The sequence below is a fragment of the Aspergillus luchuensis genome, chromosome 3, assembly GCF_016861625.1.
Source record: "Aspergillus luchuensis IFO 4308 DNA, chromosome 3, nearly complete sequence".
Classification (NCBI taxonomy): Eukaryota; Fungi; Ascomycota; class Eurotiomycetes; order Eurotiales; family Aspergillaceae; genus Aspergillus; species Aspergillus luchuensis.
In genome coordinates, this window is record NC_054851.1 from 4,045,899 (window position 1) to 4,061,546 (window position 15,648).

A 15,648-nucleotide genomic window follows, 5' to 3' on the forward strand; every position below is an offset into this window, starting at 1 on the left:
CTGAGTCAGGGGACTTCGATGGCTTTATTGTCTGTGCCATTGTTATTATCGTCGTCGTCGTTGTTGTCGTCGTTGCGGTTCAGACGGGTTTTGACTTGGGACGCTTCCCAGTACTAGTCAAGTCAAGTCAAGTCGGTCAAGGAATGCTTTGCCTTCGGACGCCAACGGTAACAGTAGTACACTCCGATAGGCGTTTCATGACCATCTCCTCGGGCAGTCGCTCGTTTCGTCCTTTGTTGTTTGCCCAAAACCCGCCGTCATGGTGCTAGAGGATCCCGAACAGCCTGGTGGAAAGAATGGAATCCCGGCTGTGGCACTGGCAGTTACACAGTCCAAGACCGCTAGACCCACGGTGGTCCGCAAGAAGTTCGCCAAACCTCCCGTCAAAGTAGCTTGTTTGGCCTGGTAAGTACACTGACCCCCCCAATCCCCCCATCCCCTTCCCTTTCCTTCCTTCTATCTTCCTCTCCGTGACTTGATGGACAAGGAAACACACCTTGTTCTTTTTGTCTTTGTTTGCTGCGGCAAACCTATCTTATCATGCGGTTGGCTTTCGAGACGGGACTAATCGGTATCTGATTCTATCAGTCGTGCTTCAAGAACACGTTGTGATGGCCAAGACCCGTGTACCAATGTAGGTATATGTCCTCATTTTTTGGATTGTCAGCGCTTTTCAACATCTAACCCGGGTGTTCTTTCCTATCTTCATGCTGTGGACCTCTTCTCTTCCCTCTTCCCCTCTTTCCCCTTTGCAGCTGCTTTTCTGTTCTGCCATGGCTCATCGGGTTGTGGCTCTCCACACCTTGGTTCTCAAGCTTTTGACTTTCCTCGATCACTCAAAGAACGTGTGTGCTAATCTGCTTGTTTGGGACTAAAGTGTTCCAGTAGGAATAAGAGTTGCTCTTATTTGCCCAGTAAGCGGGGTGGCCCAAGGAAGAAGAAGAACAAGCCATCTGCAGCTGCAGAACCTCAACACGATGGTGTCGAGGATCCTACGATTTTCCCGGTGTCTTCGGGATTTGACGAATGTGCGGTCAGGCCCCAGTTATAATACCTAGGTCTTTCACTAACGCACTTTTAGCATCCGGGTTGTTTGGACAAATTGACGTCTTGTCAATTCCGGGGGCAGGGTTGAGAAGCCTAGACTTTCCCTCTGATGTCCACGCCATGTTTGCGGATCTTTTTGTGCCAGGCACAGAGAACACCCATGGCCTAGAGCCGACCCCTTCCCCATCAAATATACCGTCTCGGGCCTTGGTCAGGACGTACGGCAGTGAAGATGCTATGTGGGTGCTGACTCGTCTCATTGAATTCTTCACAGCATTCTGACTTGAGATTACAGTCTTAACGCATACTATGACTTTATCCATAATTACTTCCCCATACTTCCACCAAGGGTTGACCCCCCGACTCCTGACCGGCCCCTGGATTGTGCTGGTTCGTTCACGGATTCTCCGTCAGAACAACCAATCCTCATCTATAAACCGAGGTCCCCTTTGAGTCTGGCGATTTCGGCGATTCTGGCCCTGGTACCACATCCAAACGACCCAGAACCATCGGGGCCTGCGTCCGTCATCCGCCGTCGCACTTTTGCACACACATATGCCCAGCTGGCAAATACAGCTATCGAAACCGATTGCGAGCTTCACGCTTCGTCCACATACCCTTCAGATGCATTGACGAACGAACGGCCTCTCATTGATCGAGAGTCCTTTCATCCCAAGACTCCAGTGGAACTCGAAAGTCTGCTCGCGCTTCTCGTACTTTCAATCTACGAATACAACCAACGAGGTAACCTCCTCAAGATGCGTTACCGTGCTGGTCAGGCTCTGGCCATAGCGTTGGATATGTCTTTGCATTGCCTTGGGGAAGAGTTCGACGAGTTTGCGGAGGCTCGAAGGAGAGCTTGGTGGATGACTGTATGGATCCTTTCTCTGCTTCGCGCCATGGTCACTAATATCTATGTGTGTGCAGTATTATTGCGTCTTGCAGGGCTCTATCGTCAGCACTACAGTAAGTATTTTCTCGCTCCCTTGACAGTGCGAATGCTAATGTCCGTATCACAGCCTTTAGCTATCATCGCGAACGACCCCCAATTTGTCACTCCTTATCCACGGTTTTCGGCCGATCCTGATGTATGTGTCCCTATCGCTGAAAGTAAAAGCTGAGTTATGCGGATAGTTGGCTTCTAACACGCTGTACAGGGCTGGTCAGTATTAATACAAGCTCAGCAAGTTCTTGTGTCAGCAACTCAATTCATCATCGATCTGAATAAATGTCTATCCACGAGAACCAACATGTCATACATATTTGAACGGATGCAGCAACTTGATGCATGGGCGAGCTCTGTTCTGGCACAATCAAATCTACTTCCAATTTTGCCCCAGTCTATGGCATGTGGCGGGGAGATGGAGCTGACAACAGCTCAGAGTATCCGTGCAATATCACGAATCAAGTTGTCAAGGTGGGTATTTCATGGGCCCCTGGATGACAGTATTGTTTACTAATGGTTTCTTAGCGCTCAAATCAAAGTGCATCGGTTCAGGGCATTCTCAGACTTACCAATCTTCGTCAAGAAACACTGCGATCTGACATCGGCTAATTCGAACAACACAATGCCGAACAATGCTTCCAAGAATTCCAAATCGCAAAGTGGTATTGCAAATATCGGATGTTCGTGTAGCCTGGAGCCATTTCAACAGGCACCCAGTGACTACTCATCGTCGTCGTCTTCTGTGGCGTCAGATACGCAGCAGTACCCTTTCATTCAAGGTTTTCCATACAGCATTCAGCATTCGGCGAAGACGTGTCTAAGAGCATCCCTTCTCATCTCACGCATGTTCTACAGCCTACCCCTGCCGCAACCGCTTCTCGATGATTGTCAAACTCAGCAGGGGTTACACATGCTACCGGATCAGTTACCGCGAACCATGCCGTCGTTTGCGTGCTGCCTAATGCAGGGCAGCTATGCTATGCTGATGATCTATTACAAAGCGCGCGGGGAGAAAAGGTCCCCAGAAAGTGGAACCGACAATACCCCCAACCCCTCGGACAGACTCATCGAAGAAATCCGCAAGGGGCTAGAGCGAATAATTGCTACTGTTACAAATTACGCTATTGCATTTGAGGCGTTAGATGGGATGAGGGGTAAGTCCAGTGCAACCTCAAATTTATTGACAATGACTGACCTAGTACGGATGTGCAGATGAGATTGAGTGTGCATATCAAACGGCGTTTTCTCAAGCGTAGGCCTGTTTTTGTTTTAGGTGGACTCAAGAGTTCTATTTATCTCCCCAGGAGTCTTCCAGGATGGGACTAGTCGCATACTACTACTTTATAGTATCCGCAACACATGGCGCGGGAGCCAGTGATCTTTTCAATATACTCCCAGTTCCATCCAATTCTGATACATCACCACTATTAAGAATTTAACTCACGATGACACGATGACGCTGATACCGCTTTCTCTTGGTACCTTTCAGCTCCCTGAACCTTCTCCTACTGGGTAGATGCCCACTGCTCCATAATGACCGATAACAATACATAAGTATAACACAGGCCACGATGTAAAAAGAAAAGTAAAACGCCAAAGAACCACGCAGGATCACTTAACTACTTAGCTCACATGCATGAATGTATTTATCTAATCCATCTGCGTAGCCATTTCTAATCTAGAAGCTAGCTAGCTATTTGGAATTCCCGCCAAGAAAGAAACTAAATTTGATACGTACACGCGAAAAAAAAAAAAGAATGTGTGACGACATGAAAATTGATATGCAGATCGGGAAACGAGCCAATAAATGCACGAAAGGGAAAAAAGTTACATTTCCCTATGTAGTAATACTAAAGTGAAAGATCAGATCAGGGAGGGGCCGGAGGGCTATACTAGGTTTCCTGACAGGGTTAAATTACTTGTTAGAGTATAAACTCGCTGTAGGGAGTCTGGAGTGGCCTAGGTCTAAGGTAATGCATACATAGCCTTTTGATTGTGTGAGTTCTTTGGTGGAAAGTATGTCGAGGTGGGTTTGGATATGAACTGCCATGGGGATGGACTGGGTACTTAGTAGTACTGATATTGGTTTAGACGCCAAGACGAGGATATATATACAAATTAAGTAACAGTACGATGGTCTCGTAAAGTGTAGTAATCAATCAAACAAAGAACCTCCCATTATTTATCTATGCTTGGCTTAGCTTGGCAAACTATTGTACTTAAGTGATAAAGTAACTGCTATCTATAGTGAAGAATCTCTTTTCTGTGTATAAGGGAAGAGAGAAAGCTGGGATAGGAGAAGAGATAGACCTCATAATTTCGACCGTATCCCCTCTAACCGGAACTTGACATCCTTGAGCACCTTGCTTGTGGGCTTCCAGTCGTCGAATTGGCGTAGGAGTTCCATCGTCTCGTCGTAGAGTTCGCGGCGGACATATTCCTCTTCGAGAATACCGCGCATCGCGAAGGGGAGGATGTAAGGGTTTGCGGGGGCCGGTTGGGTGCGTTTGATGTGCAGATTGGCGCTGTGAATGGTGGATGTTTCGAGAGCAAATTCGATGGCCAGTCTTGTTTGTTCTCATTAGTATTGGGGTTGGGAGGACAGTGGGGCGGGGTGTATAAACATACCGGTATACAGATGGGTCGTCGTAGAGACGGGAGTGCCCTTCTCCACTGTATAGACTGCCTGCTAGGGGGGAGCTGAGCTCGCGGATGAGACCGTGGTCTGGGATGCCTAGGTTGCGGAGCTTGAGGACGAAGCCGACTAGGTGAGAGAGACTGGTTGGGTATCAGATGGGGCTTCAGGTTAATTGGGAGGGAAGGGCTTACAAGCTTGGGGCGTGGACTCGGCCATCGACGAAGGCTGCGCGGTAGATGTACGGATGGGTCACCGGGGCGAAGAGGGATGACTAGAAAAATTGATTTAGGATGAGTATGAGAGATGAAAGGGGTGATGTAAGGCTCATTACCTCAAGAGAAACCAGCTGGTCATCAATGCTTCCGATGTACGAAATCCGAATGCCAAAGTCGAGACAGGTTCTCAGCGCTGATTCATAATCCTTGGAGACTTGGCTGTAAGGCAAGGCAAACTCAAATAGTTCTCCGGCGGAGCCACTGATCCAGCGGGATCTGAAGTCTGCAAATGGGCCTAGGTTGACACCGGCCATAGCACAGATGCCGACACGCGCTGCATTGAGACAGCCAAAGGATATCAACTTGGCGACTAGCATTATCGCAACAGGAACACCCTGACTATGGCAAGCTACCAGGATGAAGTCGGCTTTTCTGATCTCCTCCATCCAATTAAGTAATAACTTCCACAACAGGTCGACACGCTCAGCTATACGCCCCTCGCCTTCCAGGGCAATCTTTTCGATGTCGCATTTGTAGCCATGGTCGTCAGCCCAGGTATTTATGGCTTCCGCTGCCATGTTCGAGAATCGGATTGAGGTGCCTGTCGGTTGGCCGAGGACACTCCGGATTAACGGTGCAGGAAAGTACCCATGTATCCCGATTGCCAATGCCCTTTTGATAGGGGGTGTATCCTTAACCATATGGACGTGTCTGTTATTCGATTCTTTACCATAGTGGAAGTATCGTCCTATTGTCTGCAACAGACTGGGCTTTTCTTGCACAGCAAAAGTTTCGTGAAACCTTGGCAAAACCTGATTGGGTAACACTTTTCGCAATTGTTTCGAAGCTGCAGCTTCAGGTGGTCCCGGAACCAAGTCATTGAGACCTGCTTCTGGACGTAATGTGGTTTTATCAGGTAGTGCAGAGCTGCTCTTGTTGTTCTTGAGCTTAACGCTTCCCTTTTTCGCAATCTCAGCCCTTGCTTCTGGCTCCGGTTCGGCTTCAATGGTTGCTCTTTTCAAAGAAGATTCTGGCGTAACAGAGGCGCTAGCGACCTGAGATTCTTGTGGGGCCTCTTTATCAGGTCCCTTCGAAGACTCTTTGAACCAGAATGACCATCCAGAGGGCTTCGGGTCCTTCACAGATATCGTAACGGGACTGCTTGCCCCTTGCGTATCATGATCTTGAGTTGGTGCAGGTTCCGTCTGCACGTCTTGCGTGGTTGGCTTATCCACGTCATCTGGAGGTTTGCTTGCAGGCTCTTCTGGCCCCTTTGGTGATGAACCGTACCACATTTGAAGCCAAGAACGTTTTAGAGTGTTCTGCGAACTATCATGCGTTTCTTCAGGTTTATCCTGTTCCGGTCTATCTGGCTCTGTTTGCCCCTGATCTTCCGAGGTGGCCTGCTCTTCGTCTTTCGATACAGGGGGTTTCACGGGTGATTCTTCACTAGGCTCTGGTGCACTGGGCTCTGGCACAGGGGCTGGCACAGGGGCTGGCACAGGATCTGGTACCGGATCTTTTGGGGCAGAATTATCGGTTGTTGACGGGGCATAGAACCATGAAAACCATCCACCCGTTTGGACAGTCGACGTCGGGCCTGCGTCAGCACTGTCCCGGTTGACATCTGTAGTAGACTCGGGAGCAGCACTCAATTGACCCTTATCAGCGTCATCCGCAGCTACTGTCTCTTGGTCTCTCGATACTTCTTCCTCGGTCGGTTGTGTTGTTATGCCAGCCGGGCACGACTTAGCATCCTCTTCAGGGGTGAATGTAGTGCCATCAGAAGCTATGTTTATCTTCGTTGTCGCAGCGTCGGCGGGAAGAGACCTGCTGGATGCGCCGACTTTCCGCGTAAGCTGGAGGGAGGGGTTTCGGAATGGTTTAGGAGAATCAAGCTGAGGAGTTGAGCGGGAAGTGAGTCGGGGTGCTAAGTTTTGAGCAGCGGAGATGCTCTCACGGGCAACCTCGGTAACGGGAGCCGCTTTGGATGCTCTGGAGACTGCCGGCCAGACAGCAGGATACCAACTCTGATAGTCCAAATGATATATTAGATATACGGGACGGATGCAGAAGAAGATATAGGGCTACTGAAAGCCCGGACTCACCGCAGTGCTCCCCCTGTTCCTTGATTCTGCATGGTCTCCGCCTGCGGAAAGCGATGTAGCACCATCGTCGGACGCTGTTGGGGACTTGGAGTCCGCGCCGAGGGGGCTGGGCTTTACTCTCTTACGAGATCCCATCGACGGCATGAAAGCTTAACTAATAACATCACCGAATGCGAGATGAGGTGCAGATCAAAGCATGGAAAAGCCTAAGACCAAGTGAAAGGAGATGCTATGATGGGGGGAAGGCCAGCAGACTAGCCACCAGCGATGGCAGCCGGAGGATCAGCGCGGGTCTTTGGTTGGTTATCAGCCAAATCGGGCCAGCATCACGCCTGACATCACGTCACATGCTCTCCGCTGACCGTCTTTGTTTGCCTCGCCGCCTCAGGCGGTGAACTGGTGAACTGGTGTGCTGTGGCTGGTGTGCTGGTGCTCCTGCACCGCCACATGCATCCGGGCTGGAAGGGGAAATTTTTATTTTTCGGGGCCGATGTGGAGAAGACCAGGAAAGGATCCATCCAGGCCGCCCGATAACTTTTTTTCCTGGATACATTCTTTTGTACCGCTTTCACCATTCCTACCCACTTGCATCCGCAGTCTTCTGTTTAGCGGTTTCGTTTTTTCGTCGAGTGTGCCTCGACCTCCCATCTCTCAAGATGGCGATTCAAAAGAAGGTAATGCGGCCTTGGTCTGTCCCGCGGTCATGGGGATCCCAGTACTGACAATGACTTAGCATGGTAAAGGTCGTTTGGATAAGTGGTATCGCCTGGCGAAGGAGAAGGGTTACAGAGCGAGAGCTGCTTTCAAGCTGATCCAGCTGAACAAGAAGTATGGCTTTTTGGAGAAGAGCAAAGTCGTTCTCGATCTTTGCGCGGCACCCGGTGTGAGTACAACCCATCAGTGTGATCTTTTAACACCGAGTCCGGTGGCTGACTACTTTCGCAATACAGTCGTGGTGTCAAGTTGCTGCAGAATGCATGCCCGCACAGAGTATCATTGTCGGTGTCGATCTTGCGCCTATTAAGCCGATCCCCCGAGTCATCACTTTCCAGAGCGATATTACGACCGAGAAGTGTCGCACAACAATCAGACAGCACCTCAAGCACTGGAAGGCTGATACCGTACTTCACGATGGTGCTCCCAATGTCGGTACCGCCTGGGTTCAGGATGCTTTCTCTCAGGCAGAGCTGGTGTTGCAGTCTTTGAAGTTGGCTACGGAGTTCTTGGCGGAAGGTGGTACATTTGTTACGAAGGTCTTCAGATCCAAGGACTACAATCCGCTCCTGTGGGTTTTCAAGCAACTCTTTGCGTCCGTGGAGGCGACGAAACCTCCGTCTTCTCGAAACGTTTCTGCAGAAATCTTCGTTGTTTGTCGCAATTACAAGGCACCAAAGCGCATTGACCCAAAGTTCCTCGATCCCAAGCACGTCTTTGCAGAACTTGCGGACCCTACCCCCAACAACGAGGCCAAGGTGTTCAACCCGGAGAAGAAGAAGCGCAAGAGAGAGGGTTACGAAGAGGGCGATTACACGCAATTCAAGGAGGTCCCGGTTACTGAATTCATCAACACCACTGATCCCATTGCCATCCTGGGTTCATGCAACAAACTTAGCTTCCAACAGTCCCCAAGTGGTGACCTTGCCCTCGCCACTCTGGAGAGACTAGAAGAGACGACCGACGAAATCAAAGCCTGCTGTGAGGATCTCAAGGTTCTGGGTAAGAAGGAATTCAGGAACCTGCTCAGGTGGCGACTGAAGGTGCGGGAGCAGTTCGGTCTCGCTGTGAAGAAGGGCGGTCAAGCCAAGGAGGATGAGACCGAAGAAGTGGCGGAGGTCGCTCCTATGGATGACGAGCTGGCCATCCAAGAGGAGCTGATGCGCCTTCGTGAAAAGGAAACCTCGAAGCAGAAGAAAGAGCGCCGCAAGGAGAACGAGAGGAAGCGCAAGGAAATCGTTCGGTTACAGATGCACATGACGACACCCATGGATATCGGAAAGGAGCAACTGGGACCTAATGGCGAGGATGCCACATTCTCGCTCAAGCGCGCCGAGAGAGGTGGAATCAGGGACACCCTTGCTGCCGGCCATGAAGCACCGATTGAAAGTGATAGCGAGGACAGTGCTTCCGAGTCTGATTTCGAGGAGAGCGATGACGAGGAAGACCGTCTGGAGCGGGAACTTGACAACCTGTACGAGCAATACCAGGACCGCAAGGAGGACCGGGACACGAAGCTACGGGCAAAGAAGGCCAGGAAGGACTTCGAAGCCGACTCCTGGGATGGCTTTTCCGACGAGGACAAAGAAGATGGTGAGGACTCCGACGACGAGGGTCTTGGAGTTAGCTCCGCCGGCGACAAAGCTCCCAAGTCAGCTTCCCTTTCCAACAGTGCGTCGCTATTCTTCGACCAAGATATATTCCAAGGCTTAGAAGACATCGACGATGTCGAGGATGAAGATGAAGATAGCGCCATCGAAGTGAAGGAGGCTCGGCCTAAGGGCAAGGAGTCTGAGAAGAAGAAGGCAAAGGAATCCAAGAAGCCTGTTCAGGCGATGGAAGACTCGGATGAAGAAGATATTGAAGAGCTTGAGGATCCACGTAAGAAGAACGGGCAGCTCGGTAAGTTCGCAGATGTGGCGTATCTTTGCCTTGTACCCTGGACAATTAATGCTAACTCTACTACATAGATATCGACATCATCACTGCGGAAGCTATGGCACTTGCCCAACAGATGGCTACTGGAGAGAAGAAGTCTTCTGATGTGGTTGATGATGGCTTCAACCGATTTGCGTTCCGCGATAGCGATGGTCTCCCCGAGTGGTTCCTTGACGACGAGAACAAGCACAGTGTCCAGAACCGTCCTATCACCAAGGCGGCTGCAGCCGCAATCAAGGAGAAGATGCGCGCCATTAACGCTCGCCCGATCAAGAAGGTTATGGAAGCCAAGGGCCGTAAGAAGTTCAAGGCCGCTCAGCGACTGGAGAAGTTGCGCAAGAAGTCTGCACTGTTGGCAGATGACGAAGCCCTCAGTGAGCGTGACAAGTCGCAGGCCATTGCGAGATTGATGAGCAGGGCTACCAAGAAGAAGCCCAAGCAGCAGGTGAAGCTGGTGGTTGCCAAGGGAAACAACAGGGGTATCTCTGGACGTCCTCGTGGTGTCAAGGGCAAGTACAAGATTGTGGATTCTCGTATGAAGAAGGATATCCGGGCTCAAAAGCGCCTTGCCAAGAAGAAGAAGAATTAGTGATGGGGCTTAGCTGTGGAACTCGAAGCGATCTTTTTCATCATTGTCCATGTATATACCCGGTTAACATTATAGATCTCTGTATCATATCCATGGTGAAAGGGGTACGTACCTGTTATTGCGAACTGTAATTCGTTTTCATGGTTCGATGTAGTACAGGGCAGGTGGCCATGAAGCTGTCTCCTTCAGAACATATCAACATATGGCACTTGAACTACCACATTGGCCAGTTTGCTGCTTACGTCTAAGACTTATACTGGCCTCTAGATTCAGATGTAATACGTAGGAGAAGATAATGTTGGGATGATAAAACGTAGTAGATAATGACATTTCTTGATATTCATAGCTTCTGCTCGTGTGCCTGTGACAGACACAGCATCATTCGCAGATAATATGTATTCTACGAAGGTATTATATATCAATAAGCCATCCAATTGGGCAATTTAAAATAAGATCATGGCCGTGTCGGTTCGTCGCGTAGCCCTCTCTATGAGAACTTAGAGGCTTCGTTCAAGGCTTCTGCTTCCTTACCCATTCTAGCCATCCAGCGATCAACAAGATCTTGATTCTCCTTTTGCAGCCGGGATGACCGCTCTTCAGCCATATTCAGTTGAAGGTTCAACGATGCCAGCTCGTCTTGGAAATCCTGAAGTGGTGTCAGCGACACTAGTAAGGACCCCAAGAAAGGAGGGTAGGGAGCAGCATACCTCCAATAACTTTGCCTTCCCACGCAACTCCTCATCTCGATCCTTTAAGCGTAGTTGGAGATGGGCGGTCTCATTTTCAAATAAGCGAATCCGTCTGCTATCTTGAGTGCTTCTCTTCCGCAGCTTCTCCAAGTCAGCGGTCATGCGTGTGAGCTGGTCCTGCAGTTCGGAGCGTGACCGCTGCGCCTCGGCGAGGTCTGCACGTGTTGCTAGGAGAGTCTCTTGTAGAGATAGGTCTTGTGCTCCTGCTCCTGATAGCGCCTTGCTGGAGCGGGATGCTGAAGTGTCGGATGGTACATGCTGTGCTTCAACCGGATCTGAGCTCGGTGGGTTGCTAGCCGCTGCTCCCTGAACCGTGCGATCGGCCAGTTGGGTGTCTAATAGTTTTGATCGTGATGGTTAGCGAATGGTCAGAATACTTCCGGAATGTGGACTACCCCAGAAAGTGAGGGTGATCGACATACAAGCATCGTAAATAGCTATGCTGGCTTTCTCTCGTCGATCACGAGCCGCCAGCGCGGCGGAGTACTCCTCTTTCCAGTGGGCCATTTGATAGCAAGTGGTGATAAGGTGAGAGTCTATCTAGCGGATGGACGGCGGACCCCTCATATCATGGAGCCATGGTGGAGCTCAGAGTCGCCGAGGGAGAGACGTATAGCTATATTCACAGGTGTTACTAGGTTAATGAAGGAACCAAACGAGTTAAACCACGACAACCCCAACGACCTGCACAACTATATGAAAGCGTGAGGGGAAGAATGGACTATCTTGTCACTGACGGGTGGATGGGGCGCTGACCGCCATCTCCACCGCCCACGTCCGCGTGCATCATCGAAAGCCGCCGTCGCCGTTAGCTCGGCTCAGTTCACCGTCCAGGCCCAACCATCACTCTTCCTGTTTGTTACTTGACAACAACTACCCGACTCGCTCGGTGTCTCTGCCAACTGACTGCATCCCTCGCTGCGCTGACGGGATTTTATCGAACATCTCTTTGCTTTTTCCCCTTCTATAGACAGAGCTTGACTTGTCCATACACTCACAGCCCCCTCATATCTCCACCATGTCGTCACGGAAGAAGGTCTTGTTGAAGGTACCTCGCCTCCCCCGACTCATGCAGGCCAAGCCGCCTCGATGAAAGCTTCAATTACTCACATAGCTCTTGGAATCTCTTAGGTTATCATTCTGGGTGATAGCGGCGTCGGTAAGACGAGTTTGATGAACCAATATGTCGGTGGCCTTATCTCCCAGCTGTTCCTCGGATCCCCACTCACCCTCATCTCGCTCAACAGGTCAACAAAAAGTTCAGCGCAAGCTACAAGGCCACGATCGGAGCCGACTTTCTCACCAAGGAGGTCCTAGTTGATGATCGGCTAGTGACAATGCAGGCATGTACTCCCCGGCTTGCGAAGACGAACGGAGCTATGCTGGGAATTGGGAGTTAACTGATTGTCCACAGATCTGGGACACTGCAGGACAAGAGCGCTTCCAGTCCCTCGGCGTTGCATTCTACCGCGGTGCGGACTGCTGCGTTCTGGTCTACGATGTCAACAATTCGAAGAGTTTCGAGGCCCTTGACAGCTGGCGCGACGAGTTCCTGATCCAGGCCAGCCCTAGGGACCCTGAGAGCTTCCCTTTTGTAAGGACTTTTCTCTCCTCTAATCTTACCTGACCTAGGCGCATGATTTGCGCGATGGTTCGGCCGGTAGAGACGATTACTAACTAGGGTTCAGGTTGTGATTGGTAACAAGATCGATGTGGAAGAGAGCAAGCGGATGATCTCTTCGAAACGGGCCATGACTTTCTGCCAGTCGAAGGGCAACATTCCTTACTTCGAAACGAGTGCCAAGGAAGCCGTCAACGTTGAACAGGCTTTTGAAGGTTGGTTACTCATCATGTCCACTCGATTTCAATGCATAGCTAATTTCGCACTCAGTCATCGCCCGGAGCGCTCTGGCACAAGAAGAGGCAGAAGAGTTTAGTGGGGAGTTCAGCGACCCGATCAACATCCACCTTGATGGTGAGCGTGACGGCTGCGCTTGTTAATGACCCCTTTACTAGACATGCCTTGCGAACGTTTTATATTTCTGCTTCAAGCCCGCTCCATTTTCGCTGTACGCGCCTCCGAACGCTCCCACTTCGTGCTTGTCAGAGCACGTCAATGCCTCGTATGAACTTTTGAGCTTGGAAGAGCGTAGCTGTTCTGTTGGGAACACCTGCACTTATACAGTTATGGAGCTCCTCATGTGTCACGCTCCTTGTCTTGTGTTTGCCTGCCAATTCGCATGGGATATCCGTTGATGGTCTTGATTCTGCTTAATATTTCCCTTTTGCTTTTCTGGTACGAAGGTACTATCATGTTCTGTAGGAGTCTGGAATATTATTGCTTATCTGCTGAAAGCTTGTACAGTATAGCCGGTTAAGTAGGCAATTACCACACATCTAGTGTTGTATTACGCAAGACCTATGTTTCTCATAGTCAGTTCTAATTCCCAATTAGAACCCGAGAAGCAAGGAGGATCCCGCTGGCCAAAGAACCAGTGGTATGGTGGAGGAGATCAGGATCGGCCAAGCGTCGCGTGCTTATCTCGGCGCATCTCGTGATGCTCGGCGTTATCAGTTCGGGTTACACCGCAGAGTCACTCCGCCTCCGGTTTCCCTCTCTCCTCCGGTGAATTCCCCCCGATCTTGCTCCGTCCACGCCCCCTTCTTTATCGCCTGCTGGAACAGGTGGTGTCTTACAACGTGTACGGCCTGTTATTTGCGCCCATGATCTAGGAAGATCACTCGCGGTCCGGGGGGTCTATTATACCTCGTATCGCGTGCGCCGGCGGGGAACTCTATAGAGCCTCGACTCACAGCGAGTCCTTCTCTTATCGCCCGCTACTGACAGCCAGAGAAAGTACGCGGAAAGCACTCAGAAACCATGGAAGCACCCGAGACCACGGAAGGCTCGATCTTGGTCGGCGCCGCGAGACGGACATTGGGCATTTGCCTGCTGCTTGTCGTGGTCTTCCTATGGACGGCCTCGAACTTCCTCGCCAGTGTATGTGCTTGACTACTCTTGACTCTTCCTTATATGATATACCCGGTGTAGTGCTAATATAGTCTCCACCTATGTGCCACAGACAATATTCGCCGACGATACATACTCAAAACCGTTTTTCGTGACATACATCAACACCTCGTTATTCATCCTTCCTCTCTTCACAATTCTCTCTAGACGGCTCTTGAAACTATGGCGGGCAGGGAAGCTCTACCGGGTTAGGTCTTTCAAGAGCCTATTGGAGCACCTCGATTCTCATGATACGAACGTCGAGGCACGGGGTATACTCAGTCACAATGCAGGAGGGGAGCGTTGGCGCAGCGAGGACGAAGACCCTGAAACATGGGCTGGTGCTAGGTTCAATGCTGCATCTCGAGGCCAGCCATCTAAGCTGGGATTGAAGGCGACAGCTAAGCTGAGCTTTGAGTTCTGTTTGTTATGGGTAAGCATATCGCTACACTGAATCTCCAAACTGTATTTAAAGACGCAAAAGCTAACAAGCACTAGTTCTCCGTGAGTACTAGCGATCAGTAGAGTTATCCATCCTTCCTATACTGACTCAATCAGGCAAACTACTTCGCAATGGCCTGTCTCCAATACACAACAGTAGGAAGCACCACAATCCTCACCTCAACAAGCGGTACGTACGTACGTCACCATTAACACCACTAAAACTAACCCCCCAAACCCAGGTGTCTGGACCCTCATCTTCGGCGCCCTAATCGGCGTCGAGCGCTTCACCATCCGCAAGCTCATCGGAGTAATCGCCTCTTTAATCGGCATCATCCTTATATCCCGCGTCGACATGTCACCCCCCAGCAACCCCAGCAATACCAGCGGAAGCGGAAGCGGCAGCACCTTCCCCTCCAAAACCCCCGGCGAAATCGCCCTCGGCGACGCAATGGCCGCATTCAGCGCCATCCTATACGGCGTATACACCATCGTGCTGAAAAAGCAAGTGGGAGACGAATCCCGCGTCAACATGCAACTATTCTTCGGCTTAGTAGGACTATTCAACACGGTCCTCCTCTGGCCGGGCTTCATTATTCTTCACGTCCTCGGTATAGAAACTGTCGGAATGCCTGATACGGGGAGAGTCTGGACGATTATCTTGGTATTACCCCCCCAACATTCCCAAACCCCTCTCTCACGTCAGCAATACACAGATAACTAATACCAATTTTTAAATATAGGTAAACGCCCTCGCCTCCCTCGCCTCCGACATCGCCTGGGCCTACGCAATGCTCCTCACCACGCCACTAGTAGTAACCGTGGGATTGAGTCTGACGATCCCGCTCTCGCTCGTGGGCCAGATCGTGCTGCAGGGACAGTATGCGAGCGGGTTGTACTGGGCTGGGGCTACGGTGGTGTTTTTGTCGTTCTTGGTGGTTAATCAGGAGAGTCGCGAGGTGGATGGGGAGGGGCCTGTGGTGGTGGTGGTTGGCAGGGGAGGGGCTGGGGCGGAGACTAGTGCTGGGTATGAGGCTATTCCTGGGGATGGTGGTAATGAGTTGGGAAGGGATAGGTGATAAGTATCTATACCTGCTATGGAGGTGTTGGTACGTTAGATAGGTAGTAGGCAAGGGGCTTACTTTACTATCACTGATTGAGGAAACTGCTGAGGATGGAAGCAAATTTGGTAGTGAAATTAGCATTGACACAATGTGCTCATGTCTGAAGCACAGAGAGCATTATTGGTACTA

The 15,648-nt window shown here is 50.6% G+C and overlaps 7 protein-coding genes across 7 annotated transcripts; 5 read left to right on the top strand and 2 right to left on the bottom strand.

The window, feature by feature from the left end:
• Nucleotides 1-259: 259 nt before the first annotated feature.
• Nucleotides 260-3,249, top strand: AKAW2_31350S (uncharacterized protein; the record flags this gene model as incomplete). Its single annotated transcript, XM_041687965.1, has 10 exons — nucleotides 260-405; nucleotides 589-634; nucleotides 878-1,028; nucleotides 1,082-1,286; nucleotides 1,343-1,919; nucleotides 1,975-2,013; nucleotides 2,067-2,135; nucleotides 2,205-2,464; nucleotides 2,519-3,147; nucleotides 3,206-3,249. The coding sequence occupies 10 exons, from the start codon at nucleotides 260-262 to the stop codon at nucleotides 3,247-3,249; spliced, it is 2,166 nt and encodes a 721-aa protein (XP_041541797.1).
• Nucleotides 3,250-4,304: 1,055 nt separating this feature from the next.
• AKAW2_31351A (uncharacterized protein) lies at nucleotides 4,305-7,098 on the bottom strand (the record flags this gene model as incomplete). The annotated part of the gene is made up of 5 exons (XM_041687966.1): nucleotides 4,305-4,560; nucleotides 4,622-4,771; nucleotides 4,823-4,902; nucleotides 4,963-6,876; nucleotides 6,955-7,098. 5 exons carry the CDS (start codon nucleotides 7,096-7,098, stop codon nucleotides 4,305-4,307), a joined length of 2,544 nt encoding a protein of 847 aa, XP_041541798.1.
• Nucleotides 7,099-7,610: 512 nt separating this feature from the next.
• Nucleotides 7,611-10,195, top strand: spb1 (rRNA methyltransferase spb1; the record flags this gene model as incomplete). Its single annotated transcript, XM_041687967.1, has 4 exons — nucleotides 7,611-7,628; nucleotides 7,688-7,837; nucleotides 7,905-9,570; nucleotides 9,639-10,195. The coding sequence occupies 4 exons, from the start codon at nucleotides 7,611-7,613 to the stop codon at nucleotides 10,193-10,195; spliced, it is 2,391 nt and encodes a 796-aa protein (XP_041541799.1).
• A 487-nt stretch (nucleotides 10,196-10,682) lies between these two features.
• ATG16 (ATG16 family protein) lies at nucleotides 10,683-11,451 on the bottom strand (the record flags this gene model as incomplete). The annotated part of the gene is made up of 3 exons (XM_041687969.1): nucleotides 10,683-10,841; nucleotides 10,903-11,279; nucleotides 11,367-11,451. The coding sequence occupies 3 exons, from the start codon at nucleotides 11,449-11,451 to the stop codon at nucleotides 10,683-10,685; spliced, it is 621 nt and encodes a 206-aa protein (XP_041541800.1).
• A 511-nt stretch (nucleotides 11,452-11,962) lies between these two features.
• rab7 (Rab family GTPase YPT7) lies at nucleotides 11,963-12,945 on the top strand (the record flags this gene model as incomplete). The annotated part of the gene is made up of 6 exons (XM_041687970.1): nucleotides 11,963-11,992; nucleotides 12,076-12,129; nucleotides 12,192-12,287; nucleotides 12,359-12,538; nucleotides 12,633-12,780; nucleotides 12,836-12,945. The coding sequence occupies 6 exons, from the start codon at nucleotides 11,963-11,965 to the stop codon at nucleotides 12,943-12,945; spliced, it is 618 nt and encodes a 205-aa protein (XP_041541801.1).
• Nucleotides 12,946-13,825: 880 nt separating this feature from the next.
• On the top strand, nucleotides 13,826-14,479 carry AKAW2_31355S (DUF3955 domain-containing protein; the record flags this gene model as incomplete). Its single annotated transcript, XM_041687971.1, has 3 exons — nucleotides 13,826-13,945; nucleotides 14,028-14,387; nucleotides 14,453-14,479. 3 exons carry the CDS (start codon nucleotides 13,826-13,828, stop codon nucleotides 14,477-14,479), a joined length of 507 nt encoding a protein of 168 aa, XP_041541802.1.
• A 48-nt stretch (nucleotides 14,480-14,527) lies between these two features.
• AKAW2_31356S (DMT family transporter) lies at nucleotides 14,528-15,474 on the top strand (the record flags this gene model as incomplete). The annotated part of the gene is made up of 3 exons (XM_041687972.1): nucleotides 14,528-14,585; nucleotides 14,638-15,059; nucleotides 15,139-15,474. 3 exons carry the CDS (start codon nucleotides 14,528-14,530, stop codon nucleotides 15,472-15,474), a joined length of 816 nt encoding a protein of 271 aa, XP_041541803.1.
• Between the last annotated feature and the right edge of the window lie 174 nt (nucleotides 15,475-15,648).